At 32.7% G+C, this 19000-nt stretch overlaps 4 protein-coding genes and 1 long non-coding RNA gene across 5 annotated transcripts; 3 read left to right on the top strand and 2 right to left on the bottom strand.

Annotated features, from left to right (window-relative positions):
* Positions 1 to 3058: 3058 nt before the first annotated feature.
* On the top strand, positions 3059 to 5671 carry LOC139098989 (uncharacterized). Its single transcript, XR_011545255.1, has 2 exons — positions 3059 to 3580; positions 4953 to 5671. It is a non-coding gene; the product is annotated as an uncharacterized lncRNA (long non-coding RNA).
* LOC139098988 (histone acetyltransferase type B catalytic subunit-like) lies at positions 5659 to 7253 on the bottom strand. The gene is made up of 2 exons (XM_070651379.1): positions 6996 to 7253; positions 5659 to 6923 (listed from the first exon to the last, which is right to left on the bottom strand). The coding sequence occupies exons 1-2, from the start codon at positions 7051 to 7053 to the stop codon at positions 5794 to 5796; spliced, it is 1188 nt and encodes a 395-aa protein (XP_070507480.1). The 5' UTR covers positions 7054 to 7253; the 3' UTR covers positions 5659 to 5793.
* Positions 7254 to 7440: 187 nt separating this feature from the next.
* Positions 7441 to 8865, top strand: LOC139098954 (general transcription factor IIH subunit 2-like). Its single transcript, XM_070651339.1, has 2 exons — positions 7441 to 7894; positions 7958 to 8865. Exons 1-2 carry the CDS (start codon positions 7494 to 7496, stop codon positions 8793 to 8795), a joined length of 1239 nt encoding a protein of 412 aa, XP_070507440.1. The 5' UTR covers positions 7441 to 7493; the 3' UTR covers positions 8796 to 8865.
* A 129-nt stretch (positions 8866 to 8994) lies between these two features.
* LOC139098953 (high affinity cationic amino acid transporter 1-like) lies at positions 8995 to 16978 on the top strand. Its single transcript, XM_070651338.1, is given in 6 exon segments — positions 8995 to 9277; positions 14674 to 14936; positions 14996 to 15244; positions 15247 to 15477; positions 15536 to 16471; positions 16627 to 16978. Coding segments are annotated over 5 exon segments (1788 nt in total). The 5' UTR covers positions 8995 to 9277; positions 14674 to 14710; the 3' UTR covers positions 16773 to 16978.
* On the bottom strand, positions 16831 to 18979 carry LOC139098951 (tubulin--tyrosine ligase-like protein 12). Its single transcript, XM_070651337.1, has 3 exons — positions 18785 to 18979; positions 18420 to 18708; positions 16831 to 18364 (listed from the first exon to the last, which is right to left on the bottom strand). The coding sequence occupies exons 1-3, from the start codon at positions 18923 to 18925 to the stop codon at positions 16968 to 16970; spliced, it is 1827 nt and encodes a 608-aa protein (XP_070507438.1). The 5' UTR covers positions 18926 to 18979; the 3' UTR covers positions 16831 to 16967.
* Between the last annotated feature and the right edge of the window lie 21 nt (positions 18980 to 19000).

The following is a 19000-nucleotide window of genomic DNA, read 5'->3' as shown; positions in this document are numbered from 1 at the left end:
ATGATTACTTGATTAAATGTCCTAAATCTGTCTCAAAAATTGCTTAGATCAAATTCTTCGACTTATTTAGAGCGCGAAATTATGAAATTTAAATGGCACATGATATTTTTTAAGGCACGTTCACTTGATCACCCCACACAGATCGAAAGAATCACAACAAAAACAAAAAAATTTCTTCACACGAGTCATAGTAATCTCATCATAATTATAGTAATTATGGTTCAACATATTGAATTAAAATCTAAGGAATGTAAAGTATAATGGAAGTTCTTATCAGTTATTGTATAAATATTATGTCGATTGATCTGAGGCCTGTAAACAATGCCACAATATTCTCTCTCTTATATTCTATTCAGCTTATCAAACTACAATCACAATTGTAAAAGATTCGATGGAATGTAATTCATAATTCACATAGGATATAGGTGCGTGGTCAGGTTAGGGATGTCATTTGGCTGTAGACGAACTTCTTGCTATAGCAGTGTTGTCCAAACTTCTTTGCTTCATGAACACGCTTTGGTGATATGGCACGACCAAAACTATATTAGGTACGTGGTTCATGGCACTTCCGTGGCACACAGTTTGGGCAACACTGGTCTAAACCTCAAAATGACTTCCTATCTAAAAACCTCTGACTGCACCACTCATGATTCACTTAACAAATAGGAACCGATGGATATGGAATCTTATTTGGGAAACTGTAAGGCGCAGGATTCACTGCCCGACAAATTTCCTTAAATGATCGTCCACGTTGCTTATCAACTTTCACTTTCTTTGTTGTCGTTTCATAATTGAAATTTTGATAACTGACACCATTCGGATATCCACTACTGGCAAAAATTCTCTTCAAAAATGCTTCTCCAAGCGCTTCCGTAAGCACCAATGCCGACATAACAATGAATATTGCACAAAATAATTTCATTTTTTTCTCTTTTGATCTATCAAAATTGTAACTTAATGTCAGTAAATGCTGTTGCTTAATTTATCAGGTCTGAACCAGATATTACTTTATTTCACTACTGTGTGGCTGCAAATCGACACAAAATATGGTTTTTACTTTCGAGTTCTATCTCGCGCTTACACTCAAAATTGACTGAATAAGAAAACCACTTTGCAATTAGATTTTATATATGAACGAATGTTGTTGTTTGCGACTTTTTTTTTTTTTTTGCTTCTACTTCTTGACTGTTTTTCTATTTTTTCCATCAACGATCTGTTTTCTTTCTTCTCTTTTACTCATTTTCGGTGTGCTCGATGAGATTCTCTGAAGCTGACTCTCTGATTGTATTGAGTTTGCATGTTAAGGAGTGTAGGAGGTGATGCAGTTTGTCTATTGGACGTGATTTTACCCAGTTTTAACTTACTATGATTACTTTTCAACAGTTTAATTGACATTGATTAGCAGTTCACTTCCAACTCTTCAAAAATTATTAGATAAGTCAATGCGCATCATTCTAGCAGCTCCATTTGCGACGGTATTGAATTCGTGCTTGATTCACTCAAAATTCTATCAATTAAATTAAAATTAAACTAAGTTGTTTGAAATTTATTCACAGAATAACAACATGGGCCTTTTCACTTTTTTAGAACTCGAAACTCGAGAAACAAAATTCAAATCATTAACGACCGTTAACAAATAATAATGAAAATGTGTCAAATTTAAAATAAGACATAACCATAGCGACACTGTTTTTGTATCACAACGGTACAGTTTTCAGTGCCATATACAATTCGTATGTTACTGCCATATTCACTTGAAAATGCACACTCCAGGTTGAGAATATGTCAACTGTCGTTTGATATTCAAATAAAATTTTGAACAACAATTATTTGATATTCCCCTTTTAAAGTTGTTGTCCCCTTCATGGAAACATTTTAGTCTGTTTCAGAACTTCGAAGATTAAACAACTCATCTATCCTATCTGTAAGGAAGTTCTTCTTATAGCAACATTCACTTTAAAATGCGCCACATATCAAGACACTCTCCATATCATCTCCAACTCTCATTCTTCTTTTATTATAATAAAATCGGGATTTTTTCCTGCATGATATAACGCGACTTATCAACGTGAATTGAATATTAATTGCAGTTAACATGCTTCAGACATGACATCACTCATTGTGGCGGAAGTCTCAGAAATTGTAGCGAATTCTTGCACAAACGAGATCCTCCTCTCAGTAGAGTAACAGAGAGAATCTCGTACATATGTGTAAATGTGCATGAAAAACTCGATCGAATTTGATTAAACGACCTTCAACTAGCCATGCGGCGTTTTTTGTTTTTGTTGACATTAAAGGAAGTTTTTGTTATGCTGATGCCGAAAAACACACGAATGCAAATTTTTTGGCACAATTCTAAGATTGCTTTGTTTACAAACTTTTAAATCGGGTAATTGACATAGTAAAAATTTGGGAGAGGACATCAAGTAAGCCATGAGTAATGAGCATCGTTGGTCTGATTACAAACTGGTTCATTCATGAAATTTCTTAGATTTGATTCAAAAATAGACTCGCGAATATAAATCAAACCAATATCAGCTCGCATTAGGAAGTGTGGAACTGCTGACACAGACAGTGATATCGATGACTCATGGATTCTTGTAATTATCTTCTGAAAAACAAGGTATATAGACTGATATGAGTCATTTAGTCTGTTTTGGTATCAATGCTGTTTATGTAGACATGTAAGAGACTTTGTGTCTCCAATCCACAGTATCATAATTAGTATGAAGCATTACTAATCACAGAAATGTCTTTAAGCACGTAGGTACACATTTGTGTAAACACGAAGCTTCCTCCGATTCAATGAAAAATTTATTGGCATAGGTAGAGAAGATTTTTCACTTTCGTATCTATAAAAGTAGATGCAAATTGACTATTTATTTCAAACGCAATATTTTTTTCATCCTGCAGATCATGTTGTTTACGCTTCAATTTCGTCGTAGACATAGGCAATGTTTTTACACGGTTTTCCTCGACTTTTCTCGAGAAAAACAATCTTAACTGGGAATATTTTTGAGGAAAAGATTTTTTGCAATGATTGCTTTTGTTGCGTACGTGATTCATATCGAATGTGTAGGGGATTCTTGAGTTCTCATGTACTTATTTGTATAATTTTAGATGAGTGCGTGAAGAAAAGGATCAGAGAAATATTGAATGGATATTATAGATTTGCGTGTCTAAGGTTACTAAGAACTTAAGTCAAAGTGATCAGATCATCAAAATTTGGATTAAAGAGAGCCGATCCTATTCAAATATTGACCTGGGCCCAGTTAGAACCTACAATAATAAACCACAGATCCAAGTTCAAGAAGGTTTGAATCCTGAACTCATTTGAAGGTTAGAACCAATGGAATGGAACTATTATCATTTTTAACAATCTAAACTTATTCAAGCATCATGTTGAATATAGTTCTACAATTGTCAAGAACTACTTCTTTGTAAGTAGAAACACACTGATTTGTATTCTGTAACTAATTCATTGTATGGAGTTGAATTCGGATCTTGATCTTTAGTTACAAATCTAGTTCAGATGTATCAACAATGATGTATGTAAAATTAGTGTCAACAAACTAAGTTTGTAAGTAGTCAACGAAAGAATTGATCGATGCAAATTCAAATTCTGTCCCCTGGCAACTCATTGACTTTATACTAAGGAATAAGTGGAAAAATCACATTGTTGATATTCGTCAAGAAATTGCAACTTAATTCGAATTAAAACTTAGAAGAAGTTTTTCTATTCAAAACAATCAGAATATTAATTACAGACTATTAAGCATGATTCTCACATTCACATCATAACAAAACGGCGTTTAAAAAACCTTTGATATATCCATTACACCCAGTCTGTAATTAAGCTTAACCACTTAATAATGAAATTACTCAAGATTAAAATCTAATCTCGATTAGATTAAAGTAATTGACTGGAAACGCCGCACCAGATATCGATTTCAGCTGATGACAGCTGATTGGCATTAACACATATATAAATGATTTATTAAAGAACTGCAAGTTCCATTCACATATTCATTTTACGATAAGTATGATTATGATTGAGTTCACTGACCTGCATTTACTATTTATTTACGCTGCTTAAAACGTCATTCATGAAAAGTAAATTTCCCGTTTTTATAATTCATAATAAATATTAAAGAGGTATCAGAAGTAGACCAAAAATTACATAATTGGATATATTCCAATCTCAATTCACGCCCAATACATTATTCATTGACTCATTCTTACTGTGCAGCACATTAGCATTTCTAAGTGGTTATTAGAAGCACAAACAATGCATTCATCAGAGTAATCCTTTGTTCTCATGGATTTAATTTGTTTGCACTGATTTAATACAGATTCTGATGAGGAAGCGAATAGAATCAAATGTAAAGTTCAATCAGACGGCGATAATTAGTAAATGTCCTTAAGATAATGAGCTGCATGTTATGATTAAGTGAGAAAAATCTTGATTGATCATCAATTAATCAACATTGTTGGGGAAGTCAATCCATTTCCGACTTAGTAATCTTTTAATTTGCTCTAATTAAGTCGTGCCAAATGAAATAAATGATTTGATTCGAACTAGCAGATTCTGGATTTTGTTATCAATAATACGCAGCATGTGTTTGACCCCCTAATGATTTTGTTTACTATAATATTAATCATAATTGATTCACGCATGTAAGCCAAGCGAATTAAAAAAAATTAACGGCTGTTTTTTTGAATTTTTGCATCATTTTCGCATCTTTAGCACTTTTTTAGCAATCTTTTTGAAAAATGAATTTCCGTTAAATTTTATATTAATTTATCGAGCATTTTACAGATGAAAGCAACATAAACATGGCTTTTCATTCTCCCCATACGCTTGTACAGAAGAATCATTGATCAATTCCAAAACAAATTCCTCACTCATCTCAAATGTCACAGTAAATATTCAATTATAATTTATTCCATAGACCTCCTCTATTACCGACAATTGAATACACATTAAGCAACATAAATGCATAAATCAAAAGCATAAGTGCAGCATATTTCTTTAATAGCTAATTATTACTATCAACGCCTCATGTTATTTCTATATATAGCTATTTAAAATGCGGTGTATTGATCAATAGAGTTGCACAAAGTAGCAGAAATGGAATGAGCATATTGACATTGGTGATAATTGAATGAGACATACCATCAGCTGTTAATTAAACCATTAATGGGATGACCAAATAGCTGGCTTAACGGTCAAATTATATTTGAATATTAAGAACATTTTGAAAATTGAATGACCGTTATTTTTTTAAAATTAAGATCGAATTTTCATCTCAACAACCATTGAAATTTCCATTCACAATAAAATTTTCATTTCACTTGGATCTTTCAAATCGTTCGGACGTTATATTTTTTATAAGAAAATTTTCAAAATGGCTCGATCTAAAAGAAGTCGCTCACGATCAGCAAGCCGCAAACGTACAGGTTCAATGGCAAGAAAATCATCAGCAGCTAAAAGTTCACAAATGCATTCAATGGCCAGTGCAAAATCAACTCCTCGTCGTAGTGCATCAAGAAACCGTTCAGCTTCTCGTAGTCGAAGTGCTGCTCGCCGTACAAAAGGCAAATAAAATTCTTTGTGGATGAGCATCAAAAGCATAAAGATCAATAAATTCAGACTACTTTGATCAAAAAACTTTTTTTTCTTTTATTAACTTTCGACTTTTCTAAGTGAATTAAGGAATGAGAAATAACAAAAAATGAATGGTTAAAATAATAAGGAAATTGACATGATTTAAATAATATTAAAAAGTTAACTTAAATGCGTTCCAGGACGCCTCTATAGTATTCTTCCGTTTCCTTATACATTCCGTCTAATTGTTCAATATTTTCTTCTGTCGATGGCAATGAGAGCTTCTTATCAGCACTAATCTTAAATCCTCGATCCTGGACACGCTTCATGTCTCTCTTTTCTTTCAAATAATTCATATTCAATCGTTTCTTAACTTCCAGACGGTAATTTTTGTAGTCAATTCTGTTTGCTGTATTCGTATTTTTTAGACGTAGAATTTCGTAGATGATTCTCGATTGCTTTGGATTTATTTTAAATTTGTCTTTTGCTTCCTGTGCCATTTTAGTAGTGAATCCATTCTTTAAATTGTCAGCTGAGTAGGTTGGGAGATTTATAAGTAGTCGAGCATCATGAATATTGCGCAGTCTTTGAAAGTCCTCTGATGCATCTTCAACAGTTATGTCTGTAACATTTGATTGAGCCCGGAAGTGCTCACAAATTGTCTGGAATAATTTATTTCCAACACCTTTTCTTTGGAATGGTGGTAAGACTAAGAATTGTGCGACTCGTGGACGAATTTTGTCAGGATATGCGAAATAGAGGTAGACACTGGCATATCCAGCAGATGCATAACGAGTTTCACCATGGGAATCTTGATATCTCTCGTAGGCAACAAAGAATCGCCACTTCTCATCATGATCAATTCGACTGCTTGCATCAATAAACCAGAAGATAAAAGACTCTAATCTTGCATGATATTGTTGGAAGTTTGGTGTTGATGATTCACACATATATATCTCAAATGTACGATTGTCGTCCGTCTTGAATTCACATAATCTCTCTCCGAATGGCTGAAAAGTCTGGGACTTTTTCTCCATTACATTAAGAAACTCTTCCAGATTTGTATAATATCCATTTGGGAATACTTCAGTTATAACATGAACATTGTCGGCTTTTAAGCCTTGATTGTTTGTCAAGTCATCAACTTTCTTGTTGTAATTAACGTCATAATAAATATCTAATGGACCAGCTGAGAAATAGACATTTATGTTTAGATCTTTATATCCAAATATGCTTTCATTGTCGCCGTAGATCTGATGAGCCATTTCAGGACTAAAACAATCATCGGCATTGTCAACATCCCGACGTTCACGAACTGAAAATAATAAAAATTTTATTCACTGGATCTTTTCGTTTGTGCTTTAATTCTAATGGATAGTCTACTTACTCATTTTAAACTTCACAGCATGAACAGCTTCTGTAACAAAATTCTCTAAATTTGCCATGATTTTCGCGCCTAATTTCTATATTTCTAAATTTTCACTTAATTCGATTTTTTGACGAGGTAATTGGTCCAGCAATATAATAGTTTCGATAAATTGGCAGTCAACTTAAGACTGAAATATTTCTTGTCAGCTTAATTTGCTAGATTCACTAATAAATTAATTTAATTCAAAAACTGATAATTACTCGTTGTTCCTTACTGTATGTTTTGCGAAATTTTTGAATTCTAAAAAGCCGGTATTTTTAGTACGAAATTTGTTTTTAGTACAGATTAGCATATTTTGAGAATGTTGTGTCAACAACTTTGTCTGTTCATTCCAACTCATTTTAATTTGGAATGCGCTTTAAGTCACTAAACCATGAAATCTTACAGTACTTCCAAAAGTCAACAAAACAAGGTTAAAAAACTCGCTCAGATATAAAATAATTAAATAATATAGAAATGGCAGACGATGATGAAATAAAAGAATACAGATGGGAAACTGGATACGAAAAGACATGGGAGGAGATCCAGGAAGACGACGCAGGCTTAATAGCAAGCTCAATTCACGATATAATCCAGAAAGCAAAGAGAAAGAGACAAGAAGCTAAAAAGAAAGGAACCAGATTGGGAATGATGAGACATATCTACATTATTCTTGATTGTTCTGAAGCTATGTCCATGCCTGACTTGAAGCCGACAAGATTTATTAATGCCATTAGAATGTTACAGCTGTTTGTTGAGGAATTCTTTGATCAGAATCCAATTTCACAGCTTGGAATCATTCTGCTTAAGAACAAGCGAGCTGAAAAGGTTGCTGACTTAGCAGGAAACTATAAAAATCATATCAAAATCTTCCAAAAGTAAGGAACTTCTTTTAACTCAATAATTCAATTTTTCATTAATTTATGTAATTTTTCACACAGTTTAACAAAGTCAACATTGACAGGCGAGCCATCGATTCAAAACGGACTAGACTTAGCACTTCAGACACTTAAAATGATTCCAACACATGCTAGTAGAGAAGTATTAATGATTCTTGGAAGCTTAACAACTTGTGATCCAGGTGATATTGAGGAAACAATCCAAAGTTTAAAGACAGAAAACATTCGATGTTCAGTAATCAGTTTGTCAGCCGAGACTCGTATCATGAGACATTTAACTGTAGAGACATCAGGAATATACAGTGCAATTCTTGACGAAACTCATTTTAAGGATCAATTGTTCCAGCATATAGAGCCATTGCAAGCAACAAATACTCAAGAATGTTCATTAATTAAAATGGGATTTCCTCATGGTGTTGTACAGGATGCATCATCCAAGAAGGATCAATCAATGATGTCACTTTGCATGTGTCATTTAGAAAGCAACAGTGAAACTAGAAATTTATCAATAACTGGATATTTCTGTCCACAATGTCAAGCAAAGTATTGTGAACTGCCAGTTGAATGTGTTGTCTGTGGATTAACATTAGTTCTAGCACCACATCTTGCTCGTTCTTATCATCATCTCTTTCCAATTCTCAATTTCATCGAAGTTCCAAATCAGCAGCAATCAACGCATTGCTTTGGATGTCAAAAGCAGTTCCAAGATTCAGACAAGCATCTCTATAAATGTCCAAAATGTGAGAAGCATTATTGTGTGGATTGTGATATGTTCATCCACGATACTCTCCATACGTGTATTGGTTGTTCATCAGTTCCGCAACGTCCGCAAATGAATAATTATGATAATAATCGAATTTTTAATAATGTTATTTTATAAAATAATTTTCTATGTGCTCAATAAACAATGAAAGCTCCCATAGTCAATGTTTTGTCTATAATTAAAGCTTATACAGGCACAAACATTTATCTAAATGCGAGAAAGTTTCCTATTTGCTCACAAAGCTCTCCAAAAACAATAAAAAGCTCTCAATATTCTCATTCAGTCAAATATATCAAATTGACTGAGTGATATTCGAGCTCAGTCAAGTTGTGGCATCAAATACGTTCGGTCGGGAAAGTGAATTTTTGTGGATTTATTGCAAAAAATTTCAATTTTTTTTGTGCTCGTGAATATTTTTTTGTGGAAGCACAGCGGCAATAAATTAAGTTTTATAGTCTTGACTAATGTTCAGCTAGACGATTTAGCGTATTTGATAAACAACTAAGTGGCTAAAAGTGTTATAAATTCCATTGATACACAATTGTTGCAGATAAGACAAATAAAGAGCTATTGAGACATATTTCACGATAATTATACTTGTAAGTGCAATTTTCTAACGAATTAATCTCTCCAATTTTCACGTCATTTTTCAGTCCGAATTTGTCTGGTGCTCAAGGTCTTGTTTTGTTGCCATCCACAAAAGACATTTCTTCTACATAATAAATGTACTTTTATATTTTTATTTTCACACTGAATTGGTCTAATTTATTGGGAAAATATTTATTAACCGACTTGTGGTGCAATTGTGTAAATATACTTTTACGTATTTTGTTTGCTAACTACTTGCATCCTTCATAATCATGTGTTGTAATTCAATTGTGGTTTTTTGAAATTTAACGTTTGAAAAATATTTGAAAAAAGTTTTTTGAATTCGGTTAAAAGTTCAATTTTTTTTGAATCGGTTAAAATTCACAATTTTGAATTCGTTAAAATTCAAAATTTTGAAATTCGTTAAAATTTAAATTTTCAAAAGCCGTTAAAATTTAAAAATTTGAGAAACTTAAAATGCAACCTTTCTCTTTTGTATGTCCTGTGTCATTATATAATAAGGAGGAAGAATGGCATCAAATATCTAGTTTTGCGTTCATTAGTCATTCAACTTTAACATTTGAGAAAGTAAATATTAGATAAGTTTAGAGCGAAACCGCAAGCAGTTAAAGGAATTTCATTTTAATTGGTTTCAGCAATAAAATAATTATTGAGTACTAGCTGCTTATAACTCAGTGTGTGTGAAACTTTATTAAAAATTGAAGTCAAGTATTCTTAAAAAAGTCTGTATAAATAAACTGGGGAAAAACTCGGCTTAACTCATAAAAGTGTATACAGGCGTGCAATAATTTTTTAAATTAAGTGCCACTGCCGTGAATATTGTTGCTTGATTATGTTGACAGGCAAGTTGCTGCAATTAATTCATTTATTAACTGGCGCTATATAGAATATAAAAATACTATGTAGATTAGGAATCTCTCCACATGTTCATTCAACTGTCATTAACTTTTTTTACTGCTTAATCCGCACACAAATGCAACAACCTCTGGCTATTCATTTGCAAAAAAAGATTCATGCATTTAAATCTTTTGTTTTATTGAAATTTTTTCAATAGCAATTTTTATTAAGGATTTATTCAGATAGATCAATAATCGTCAATATCATCACTGCTAGCTCTCAAGAGTACACTTAAAATTTCGTTTTTATGGCTTAAGGAGTCATTGAAATATTTTGTTGTTTACAAATTTAACGGTTTTCAAAATTTCAAAATTTAACGTATTTTAAAATTTCAAATTTTTAGTACACATTTTTGTTTTCCAGTAAATTGTGGAAAAATTCGTCATTATTTAAATTAACTTTAATAATCACCTAATAAGGCATTATTAAGTGTCGTGAGAGTCTAATCAGTGAATTAAGAAATAGTTAACACATTCAGTAAATAGATTGTCGTGAAAAATTCGCCGATATTCATGTTAAAACATGCTTTGTTGATAAATTGATGTTGAAATATTATTTACAGTAAGTAAACAACATGATTAAGCTTAATTTGTTTATAGTTAACAGTGATTTGTTGCAAATTATCTAATTTGTTTATGTTTACTTTCATTCATTAAGTATTAGTTTAATTAAGCAAATAAGCGCATCAATTTAGTGATTCGAAAACTAGTTCTGGATGTTGTAGCTTGATATTTTAAGCAGGCCAATAAGAAACTCGACAGTCGGATGTAAATACATAAAGATTGTGAAATATGGTGAAATATTCAAAATTTGCACCATAAATTGCCATGTTTTATATAAATAGAGAATGTTGTCAAACATGGTGAGATCAGTTCCAAATTTATTCCTATTTTCTCGGAAATCTCCAGGAATGATTCAAATTTGCATATTAATTAGCACGGCTGTATTAAAAAGTTTTTAGAATTCCCAAAAGAAGGAATGTAATGTATAACATGTTAATCCTGACTCGCTTATTACGCGTTCCTACTTAAGTCTCACTTATTACGCGTTCCTACTTAAGCCTGCATAGTAATAATTCATTTTTATCAATAACTAATCGACAAACCCAATAAACTAGATTTTTCAATAGTCAAACTGCTCAAAATTCCAAACATGTGCATATATTCTCAAGTAATCGAGTACTTCGATAGGTTCATGGATGATAAGCAAGTCAGATTAAATTCACATAAATATTACGTTTTATTGGTGGATAAAAATGTTCCTGGTTTTGTTACACAATAAAATTAAGAATTTATGAGTTAGTGCATGGACTTTGTTGGGGTTACAGACGAATATTCACGTGACATGGACGTGGCTTCTCCAATGTCAAAACTAGTAATTTACCTTACGCAACCATTTGAAGTTACATTGGTTGATGCTTATGCTTAAAAAATCCCGTTCCTAGTGGAAAAACCCCCTGAAAATCAGAATGGAAATCCCACATATATTACAGACTTTTTAATAATAATGAACGGAAATGGCAATGGTATGCCTTAAAATTTCTTTTTTTATTATGAAGCACCTTTCTCTTTTTGAGAATGCATCAGTGTCATATAATTGACATAATTTGGAAGGACTGTGGTGATTTCTTTATTTTATATTAATCTCAAGTGGATTTAATTGCTGTACAAAATATTCTGCCTAAGTGTTCTGCTTAATACTTAACAATGTAGGTGATAAATGCATGATAAATGAGATAATCAGGCAGTCCATTTTTAGCACTTATTAAATAGTTTTTCTGGGAATTTCACTATTCAATTTACACTACTGTGTTTTGGTCCAATATGACGATAATGAGAAGTGCGTAATTGCCATTGGATAGGGATGAGGCATTGTGCTACACAATTGAGCAAGGCTCGGCAGCTCAGAGCATTTGACATGTAATTCAGGGGATATGAAATCGAGTCTCACTCCATACAATTTTGTGGGAAAGCGTACTTTTAAGCAGTAGTAATAAGGTTCCGGACATTCACCGAATAGCTTTTGTTTATAATAAGATAAGCATCTGATGAGATTTGCCATTGATGGAAATATCTCATTAACTATCTTTAGAAGGTCACATCACTTGATGTGTTAATGAACTGCTGATGCATCAATCTTAATAAATGCTCAGTCAATGACCTTTTAGACAAACCTCAAAAGTCATTAATGGTGATCCAGCACTTCCTTGTTTATTCTTTCGCTGACTGTACAGATTGGCTGCGGTCTACTCAATCATCATCAAGGCTGAGCTAATCTTATCAAAGCTTCTCGAAAAATCATCGTCAAAGCTGCCTCAACATTAGTCTTGCTAGCCTAGACCTAGATATTAAATCAGATGATATTCGCATGGATTTGCATTAACATCGTTTCTTCTTTCTACTTCCATTCACTCATAAATGCTGTTAATATACAGTAAAAGATAAGTTGAATGAACATCTATGCTTATTGCATGTAATCATGTGACAGATGTTAGTTTACTAGTAGTTTTATAGCATGTTATCAATTGCGGTAGTGAAATTAATTTGTCACTTTTTAAATGAATTGTTTAAGATGATCTTTGGAACACAAAAAAGAGGCACTTGAAAGTGCTATTTTGGTGAATCTTAATTGCTTGATAAGATAATAATAAGGCACGACGTACAAATTTTTTTATATAGGCACTCAAGTGCGCACTAAAAGTGTCAAATAAAAATGCTTCATTGTATATTGTAGGTTGATTGTAACTAGTTATGGATGATAACATTCCTTTATCACCAATTAAAAATTGCTGGATAATTGAAAAATCTTGGTATGGGAACGGCTAAATTGGAATTTGAATTTTGCTTTGTACTTGAAAAATCAGAAAACCGATTCGAAATTTGAAATTTTACAAAACCGTTGAATTTTTGAATTTCCAAAACCGCTAAAATTTGATTTTTACAAAACCGTTAAATATTCAAATTTTACAAAACCGTTAAAATATTTGGCAACTCTCATTCAAAGTCAATGTCTAAGATTTCCAATTTATTGTGTAACAAACTTAATTAGTGCCAAATGATAAGATTATACGACAGTGCGTTGAGATAAAATGTCAAATTGTCTACTTCATTAAACGAGATGTCTGAGAGGAAAACGCAAAAGTTAAATATTTAATTAAAGATAATAAAAAAAAGAACACTAAGCTGTTGTCATAAAAACAATGTTAGCAACATCAAGTCCTTTATTTGATAATAATTAACGGCAATTTATGTCAATTACAGTTATAAGTATATAATTGAGTTATCAGAAAGTTCAGTCGGGGTATTATCTGTCGTTTCACTTTACTCATGTGATTTGACGATCAAGTGACAAGCATGTACGTAGTTATCGTAGGTTGATGATTCAAAAATATTAAGTAATGTGAAGCTGTTACACGAGATTGCATTTCTAAAGAATTATTTATTATTCTAATAATTAAAATTGTAAATGCACTTCTGCTACAATTTAAGTAAATTAGTTAGGAATGCAATCATCAGCTGTCCTGTGTTTATTGACATTACGCTGTTTTGATTTATTTGAAATAGCTTAAGTGAGATATAAATTGTGGATACTTGACAAGTAATACAAGCGATGGTAATCAGTCAAATATGACGGAAGAATTGATTGTTGACGCCGAATATACATGCTTTATCGATTGTAAATTATCAACCTTTTAATAGTCTTTGACATGGATTTAAATTGACGGTTTGATTTATCGAGATTTATTTTTAGTACAGTGCAATTTGTCAAATTTTGTGGGTATTTTAAAGAGAACCAAATGTATAATTCGCAATATGCGTTCAATATGTCAATGATCATGTGTTAAGAAATTCAGATAGCTACTAGGAATAGGATTTTATCGAAGAATTTCACTAAATAGCCAGATTTGTGAAAATTAGTAAAAAATTTTAATCCTAGGATTAATTTTAGTACAACATTTTTAATCCTAGGATTTAATTAATCCAAAATTCTCAAAACCTAGTTTTACCGGTTCTAATTATTATTCACTTCCACAACAAGCTCTACTTAAATTTACATCATGTATTTAACATACAAATTCCAAAAATTATATTACAGACACCTTCATTCATTCATACAGTTAACGCTACCTAATAGCAAAAAAATGTGAATTATACATACACACATGAACATCAAATCAAGTAGATATTGCCTTGAACTCACCTGATTGTTATATTTGTTGTTTTCTTCGATCATGTTATGATTTTTAATCATTTGTTTAGCCCATTTGTTGCCGAAAATGCGGAACTTTAGTTAAATTTTCCATGCATAATCTTTCGTTATATACCCTTGATGGATATTGACTTTATTATTGACTGTCTTTTTACTAATTTTATTTTTAAATCATACACAACAAGCCTGTCACGTTACAATGATTTCGTATTCTAATAATACTGCCTATAAACATGTCATTAATCCAACAATGTTAATGATTTATTATTTCTCATTTTAGAATCAGACTGAAACAAAAATAGAATTGGATATACACGATGTTGAGCAATTTTTGGGAAGCACTGTCGCGAAAAAAGCGAAATGACTCGCATGAAGAATCAAAATTGGCGAGAGTACTTAATTTATTCGATTTAACGGCCTTAGGTGTTGGATCAACGTTAGGTTTAGGAGTTTATGTACTAGCAGGAAGTGTAGCTTATGATCAAGCTGGACCTGCTGTAACAATTTCATTCTTAATTGCTGCTATTGCCTCAGCATTTGCGGGTAAGTTTTATGCCTTATAGTCATTAAACTGTAATTAACGTTTCATCATTACAAAACAGGTTTCTGTTATGCTGAATTTGCTGCCCGAGTACCAAAAGCTGGCTCTGCTTATGTCTATTCTTATGTTAGTGTTGGAGAATTTGTTGCCTTTACGATTGGATGGAATTTGATTTTGGAATATGTCATTGGAACGTCGTCGGTCGCCCGTGGTCTTAGTGGCTACATTGATGCCTTAATTGACAATAAAATGGGAAACTTCTGGAGAGAATTGATGCCAATTGATGTTTCATTCTTGGCTGAATATCCAGACTTTTCTCATTCGTGATTATCATGATTCTGTCCATTTTGCTTGCCATTGGTGTAAAGGAATCAACATTCTTGAATAATGTATTCACTGCTGTCAATTTGACAACTGTTTGTATTGTTTTGGTCGCTGGAAGTATGAATGCTGACCCAAAGAACTGGACTATTGCAAAGGAAGACATTCCTGAGAGTATTAAACATGCAGGAGAGGGAGGATTTATGCCTTTTGGAATTGCTGGTGAGTAATAAGGGAATGATTCCTAATTTCCATTTCCTTCATCATTGTCAATCCACAGGTATCATGGCTGGAGCTGCAAAGTGTTTCTACGGTTTCGTCGGATTTGATTGTGTTGCCACAACAGGAGAGGAAGCTATCAACCCAAAAAGAAACATTCCATTGGCTATTGTCATCTCACTCATCATCATCTTCTTGGCATACTTTGGAATTTCGACAGTTTTGACAATGATGTTGCCCTACTATCTCCAAAATCCAGATGCACCATTCCCACATGCCTTTGAAGAAATTGGATGGAATACAATTAAATGGATTGTCTCAATTGGTGCTATTTTTGCATTGTGTACCAGCTTATTAGGTGCACTTTTCCCACTTCCAAGAGTATTGTATGCTATGGGCAATGACGGAATCATTTACAAGATCATGAAACGAGTACATCCAAAAACAAAAACGCCATTAGTTGCTACGCTTTTGAGTGGATTATTGGCAGGAATTATGGCATTGGTTTTCAATCTACATCAGTTGATTGACATGATGAGTATTGGAACATTATTGGCATATACAATTGTTGCCATTTGTATTGTTATTCTACATTATGAAGCACCAGATGACAAGAATTCAACGAATGAGAATAAATTCACATTGAATGCGGTTATTAATCAAATTGTTAATATTAAATTTAATCAAGATCCAACAAGAATGACGTCAAATCTTGTCAAAATTGCCGTGGCAGTCTTTTGTGTTCTCAGCTTAGTATTGTGTGGCTTACTTGAATTTAAATTCACAGTCGCCAATATTATTTGTATGAGTATTGTCGGTGCTGCAATGATGTTGACAATATTTGTTATTGGAAGGCAGCCAAAGGATAAAACGGAACTCTCATTTACCGTTCCATTTGTACCTATTTTACCTTGTCTCAGTATTTTCATCAATCTTTACTTGATGTTCCAACTTGATGCATCAACGTGGGTAAGATTTGCTGTGTGGCTTATAATTGGTAAGTTGAAAATCAAACGGTTTTTAAAAAATCAAAATTTAACGGTTTTTAGAAATTCAAAATTTTTAGTACAGATTTTTATAAAATTTGAATTTTCAAAATCCGTTAAAAATTTAAATTCGAATAATCCACTAATTAATCAATTATTATTCCAGGATACTTCATCTACTTTACGTATGGAATTAGAAAATCAAAAGAAGGTCTTTTGAGGAAAGACAACATTGTTATCGAGTACGAGAACGGTCAGATTAAGCCTGCAAAGGAAGAAGCCAGAATCGAAACAGTATCCGACAAGTATTAAAGCAGATATTCTGTATAGAATTAAGGAACTAGCTCTTAAGCAAACATTTTTGACAACATTTTTAATTCTTTTTGTAAAATTATGTGATATTTTTTATTCAGTATAAATGCTTAGATTTTTATGTAAAAGTGTATCCAGCCATAATTCATGTTTTTCAATGCAAAACAACAAAATAAAACATAATTACAGTACTTTTTAAGAAGATATACGCCTGAATACCTCATCATTTTCTTGACCCAAGAACAAAAGCGTGAAGATGTCATTATAGCAGTCATTGTAGTATTCACATGCACGTTTCATGTCTGGTACGAAATTAATTTCAAGGAGTTTTGGCTGCAATTTTCCATTTTCATGGCTTAACATGATGTCAGCAGCATAGAGTCCACGACTTTGTGGATTATCAGCGATTCCACATGGAGGCTTTTCTTTTGTAGCATTTATGAAGACCTGATTAAGCATGCTACATATTTCATCTTCAATTCCATCCCAAGGATTATTTTCGTACTGTTCCTTCCATAAATTCACAAAATCTTCACATTTTATGTGCTTGAGGACCAAATTCTCACCATAGTTCATGACCGTAAAGTGCTTCTCATAAACATCAAATTCACTCATTGAGAATGGGACATTGCTGAAGCGAAGGAAGAACTTTTTATATACATAAACTTCCAATGGCTTCACTTTTGATAATAAAATGACATAACGGACATCAAACTTGACTTTTCCTTCTGCGTCAGGTCGATAAAATAGAGCTGGATTGTTGATATACTTTTGTGCTATTTTTGGACCTGTTTGAGATAGTCTGATGATTTGCGAGAGGTTGTTAGTGATTGTTGTGTCTAAACTTCTTGCTAAATTGAATGGCTTGATGATCCAGTAGTTGTCTAAATCCTTTTCATCGCGTTGCTGATAATAACTGACAAACTGTTTCAATTCAGTTTTTAAATTAAAAGTTGTTGGCAGCCAATTTGGATATGTTTCAAGTGTTTCAGGATCGTGATGTTTCTCGATAGATCTGCGACAGACAATAGCCAAAAGATCCTTAATTGTCACGACATTCTCAAATGGAAATTGATTCACGAATGTGTTTGGGAAGTCTTTGCTTAATTCATTGAATCCTTTAAAATGCTTTGTTAGCCATAAAATATGAGCTTCTTCAGATTTCTCGACGACTTCAAACACTGGATCTGTTAGGTATTTTGATACGAACTCATAGTCAGTAAATACTTTTAATGGCTGATTCCTATCAATTACTGGAGAGTTTACTTCTTCTGGTAACGATTCTTCAATTCTTCCTTGAAGGAAGTACGACTTTTCAGGTTCCTTTTGTTCAAAAGGTTCATCTGAAAAATCATGATCTTGCCAAGGTAACAGCATCAACTCTCTATTGACTACTACATTCTCAATAAAATCTCTTGTGATCTGATCTCCTTCCTCGACGTCGACAATTGGATACAATAAACTGTAAGTCAATTGTGTTGGTGCATGGATAAATGGAACTATCCTGAAGTTCGGTTCATCGTTATGCAAAACGGCAGATCCAAGTTCATCATTAATGTACCACATTGGAAGTGTTTCTTCAACTGGTGCGCCTATAAATATAGCACTTATAAGTTTCGTTAATAAACCAGTAACAATCATCATTACCTTGAGCATTAATAGAGTAAAAGTTGCAGTACTTCCAGATATTCTTCAAAACCTTGTCAATATCATCGTTTTCTGGCAAACCCATCATTGCCGACAGTCTATGTACAATTGAAGGATTTTCAGTCAGTTCCTTTCGTATGCTGTCTAGTTTGTATGTAATTTGATGATCCAGTAAGAAGATGCAACTTGGATCGTCGGTTTTGATGTCTTGAATTGCAACTACGGTAAACACTGGATCTTTTTCACCTCTTTCTTCATCTCCATAATCCAATAAAAGCAATTGGAAGTACTGTAATGTATTTAAATCATTAGATTAATACAAAATCCAAATCGACTTCGACCTCTGTAATTAAGTTTGTATTCACCTCTCCGGCATCAAAGATTTGCGAATGAACTTTTTGGAATAATCCTTTATAGTAAAGTTCTGGAACTCCTGAAGCCTTCAACTGTCCTTCATGTAGTGTCAGAAATGTCTCATAACTATTCAAATCAATCACGTTTTCCATGATAAATTTAATTAAACACTTTTGTAAACAAATCAAATGTGCAAAGGGGTCAACAACTTGATCTTAGGGGGATTT

The sequence above is a fragment of the Chironomus tepperi genome, unplaced genomic scaffold (genome assembly GCF_022539635.2).
Source record: "Chironomus tepperi strain 1889 unplaced genomic scaffold, CSIRO-AGI_Ctep_v1 contig_456, whole genome shotgun sequence".
Lineage (NCBI taxonomy): Eukaryota > Metazoa > Arthropoda > Insecta > Diptera > Chironomidae > Chironomus > Chironomus tepperi.
Note: the sequence above shows the minus strand (reverse complement) of the source record. Positions and strands in the feature narration are given on the sequence as shown.

Bases quoted from the DNA above. Each gene is read 5' to 3' on its own strand.
- LOC139098988 (XM_070651379.1), bottom strand. From the start codon at position 7,053: ATGGCAAATTTAGAGAATTTTGTTACAGAAGCTGTTCATGCTGTGAAG. The intron at 6,924-6,995 runs GTAAGTAGACTA...TATTATTTTCAG, and splicing joins TGCTGTGAAGTTTAAAATGA to TTCGTGAACGTCGGGATGTT.
- LOC139098954 (XM_070651339.1), top strand. From the start codon at position 7,494: ATGGCAGACGATGATGAAATAAAAGAATACAGATGGGAAACTGGATAC. The intron at 7,895-7,957 runs GTAAGGAACTTC...TTTTTCACACAG, and splicing joins CATATCAAAATCTTCCAAAA to TTTAACAAAGTCAACATTGA.
- LOC139098951 (XM_070651337.1), bottom strand. From the start codon at position 18,925: ATGGAAAACGTGATTGATTTGAATAGTTATGAGACATTTCTGACACTA. The intron at 18,709-18,784 runs GTGAATACAAAC...AATACATTACAG, and splicing joins AAATCTTTGATGCCGGAGAG to TACTTCCAATTGCTTTTATT. The intron at 18,365-18,419 runs GTAATGATGATT...CTATATTTATAG, and splicing joins TTACTCTATTAATGCTCAAG to GCGCACCAGTTGAAGAAACA.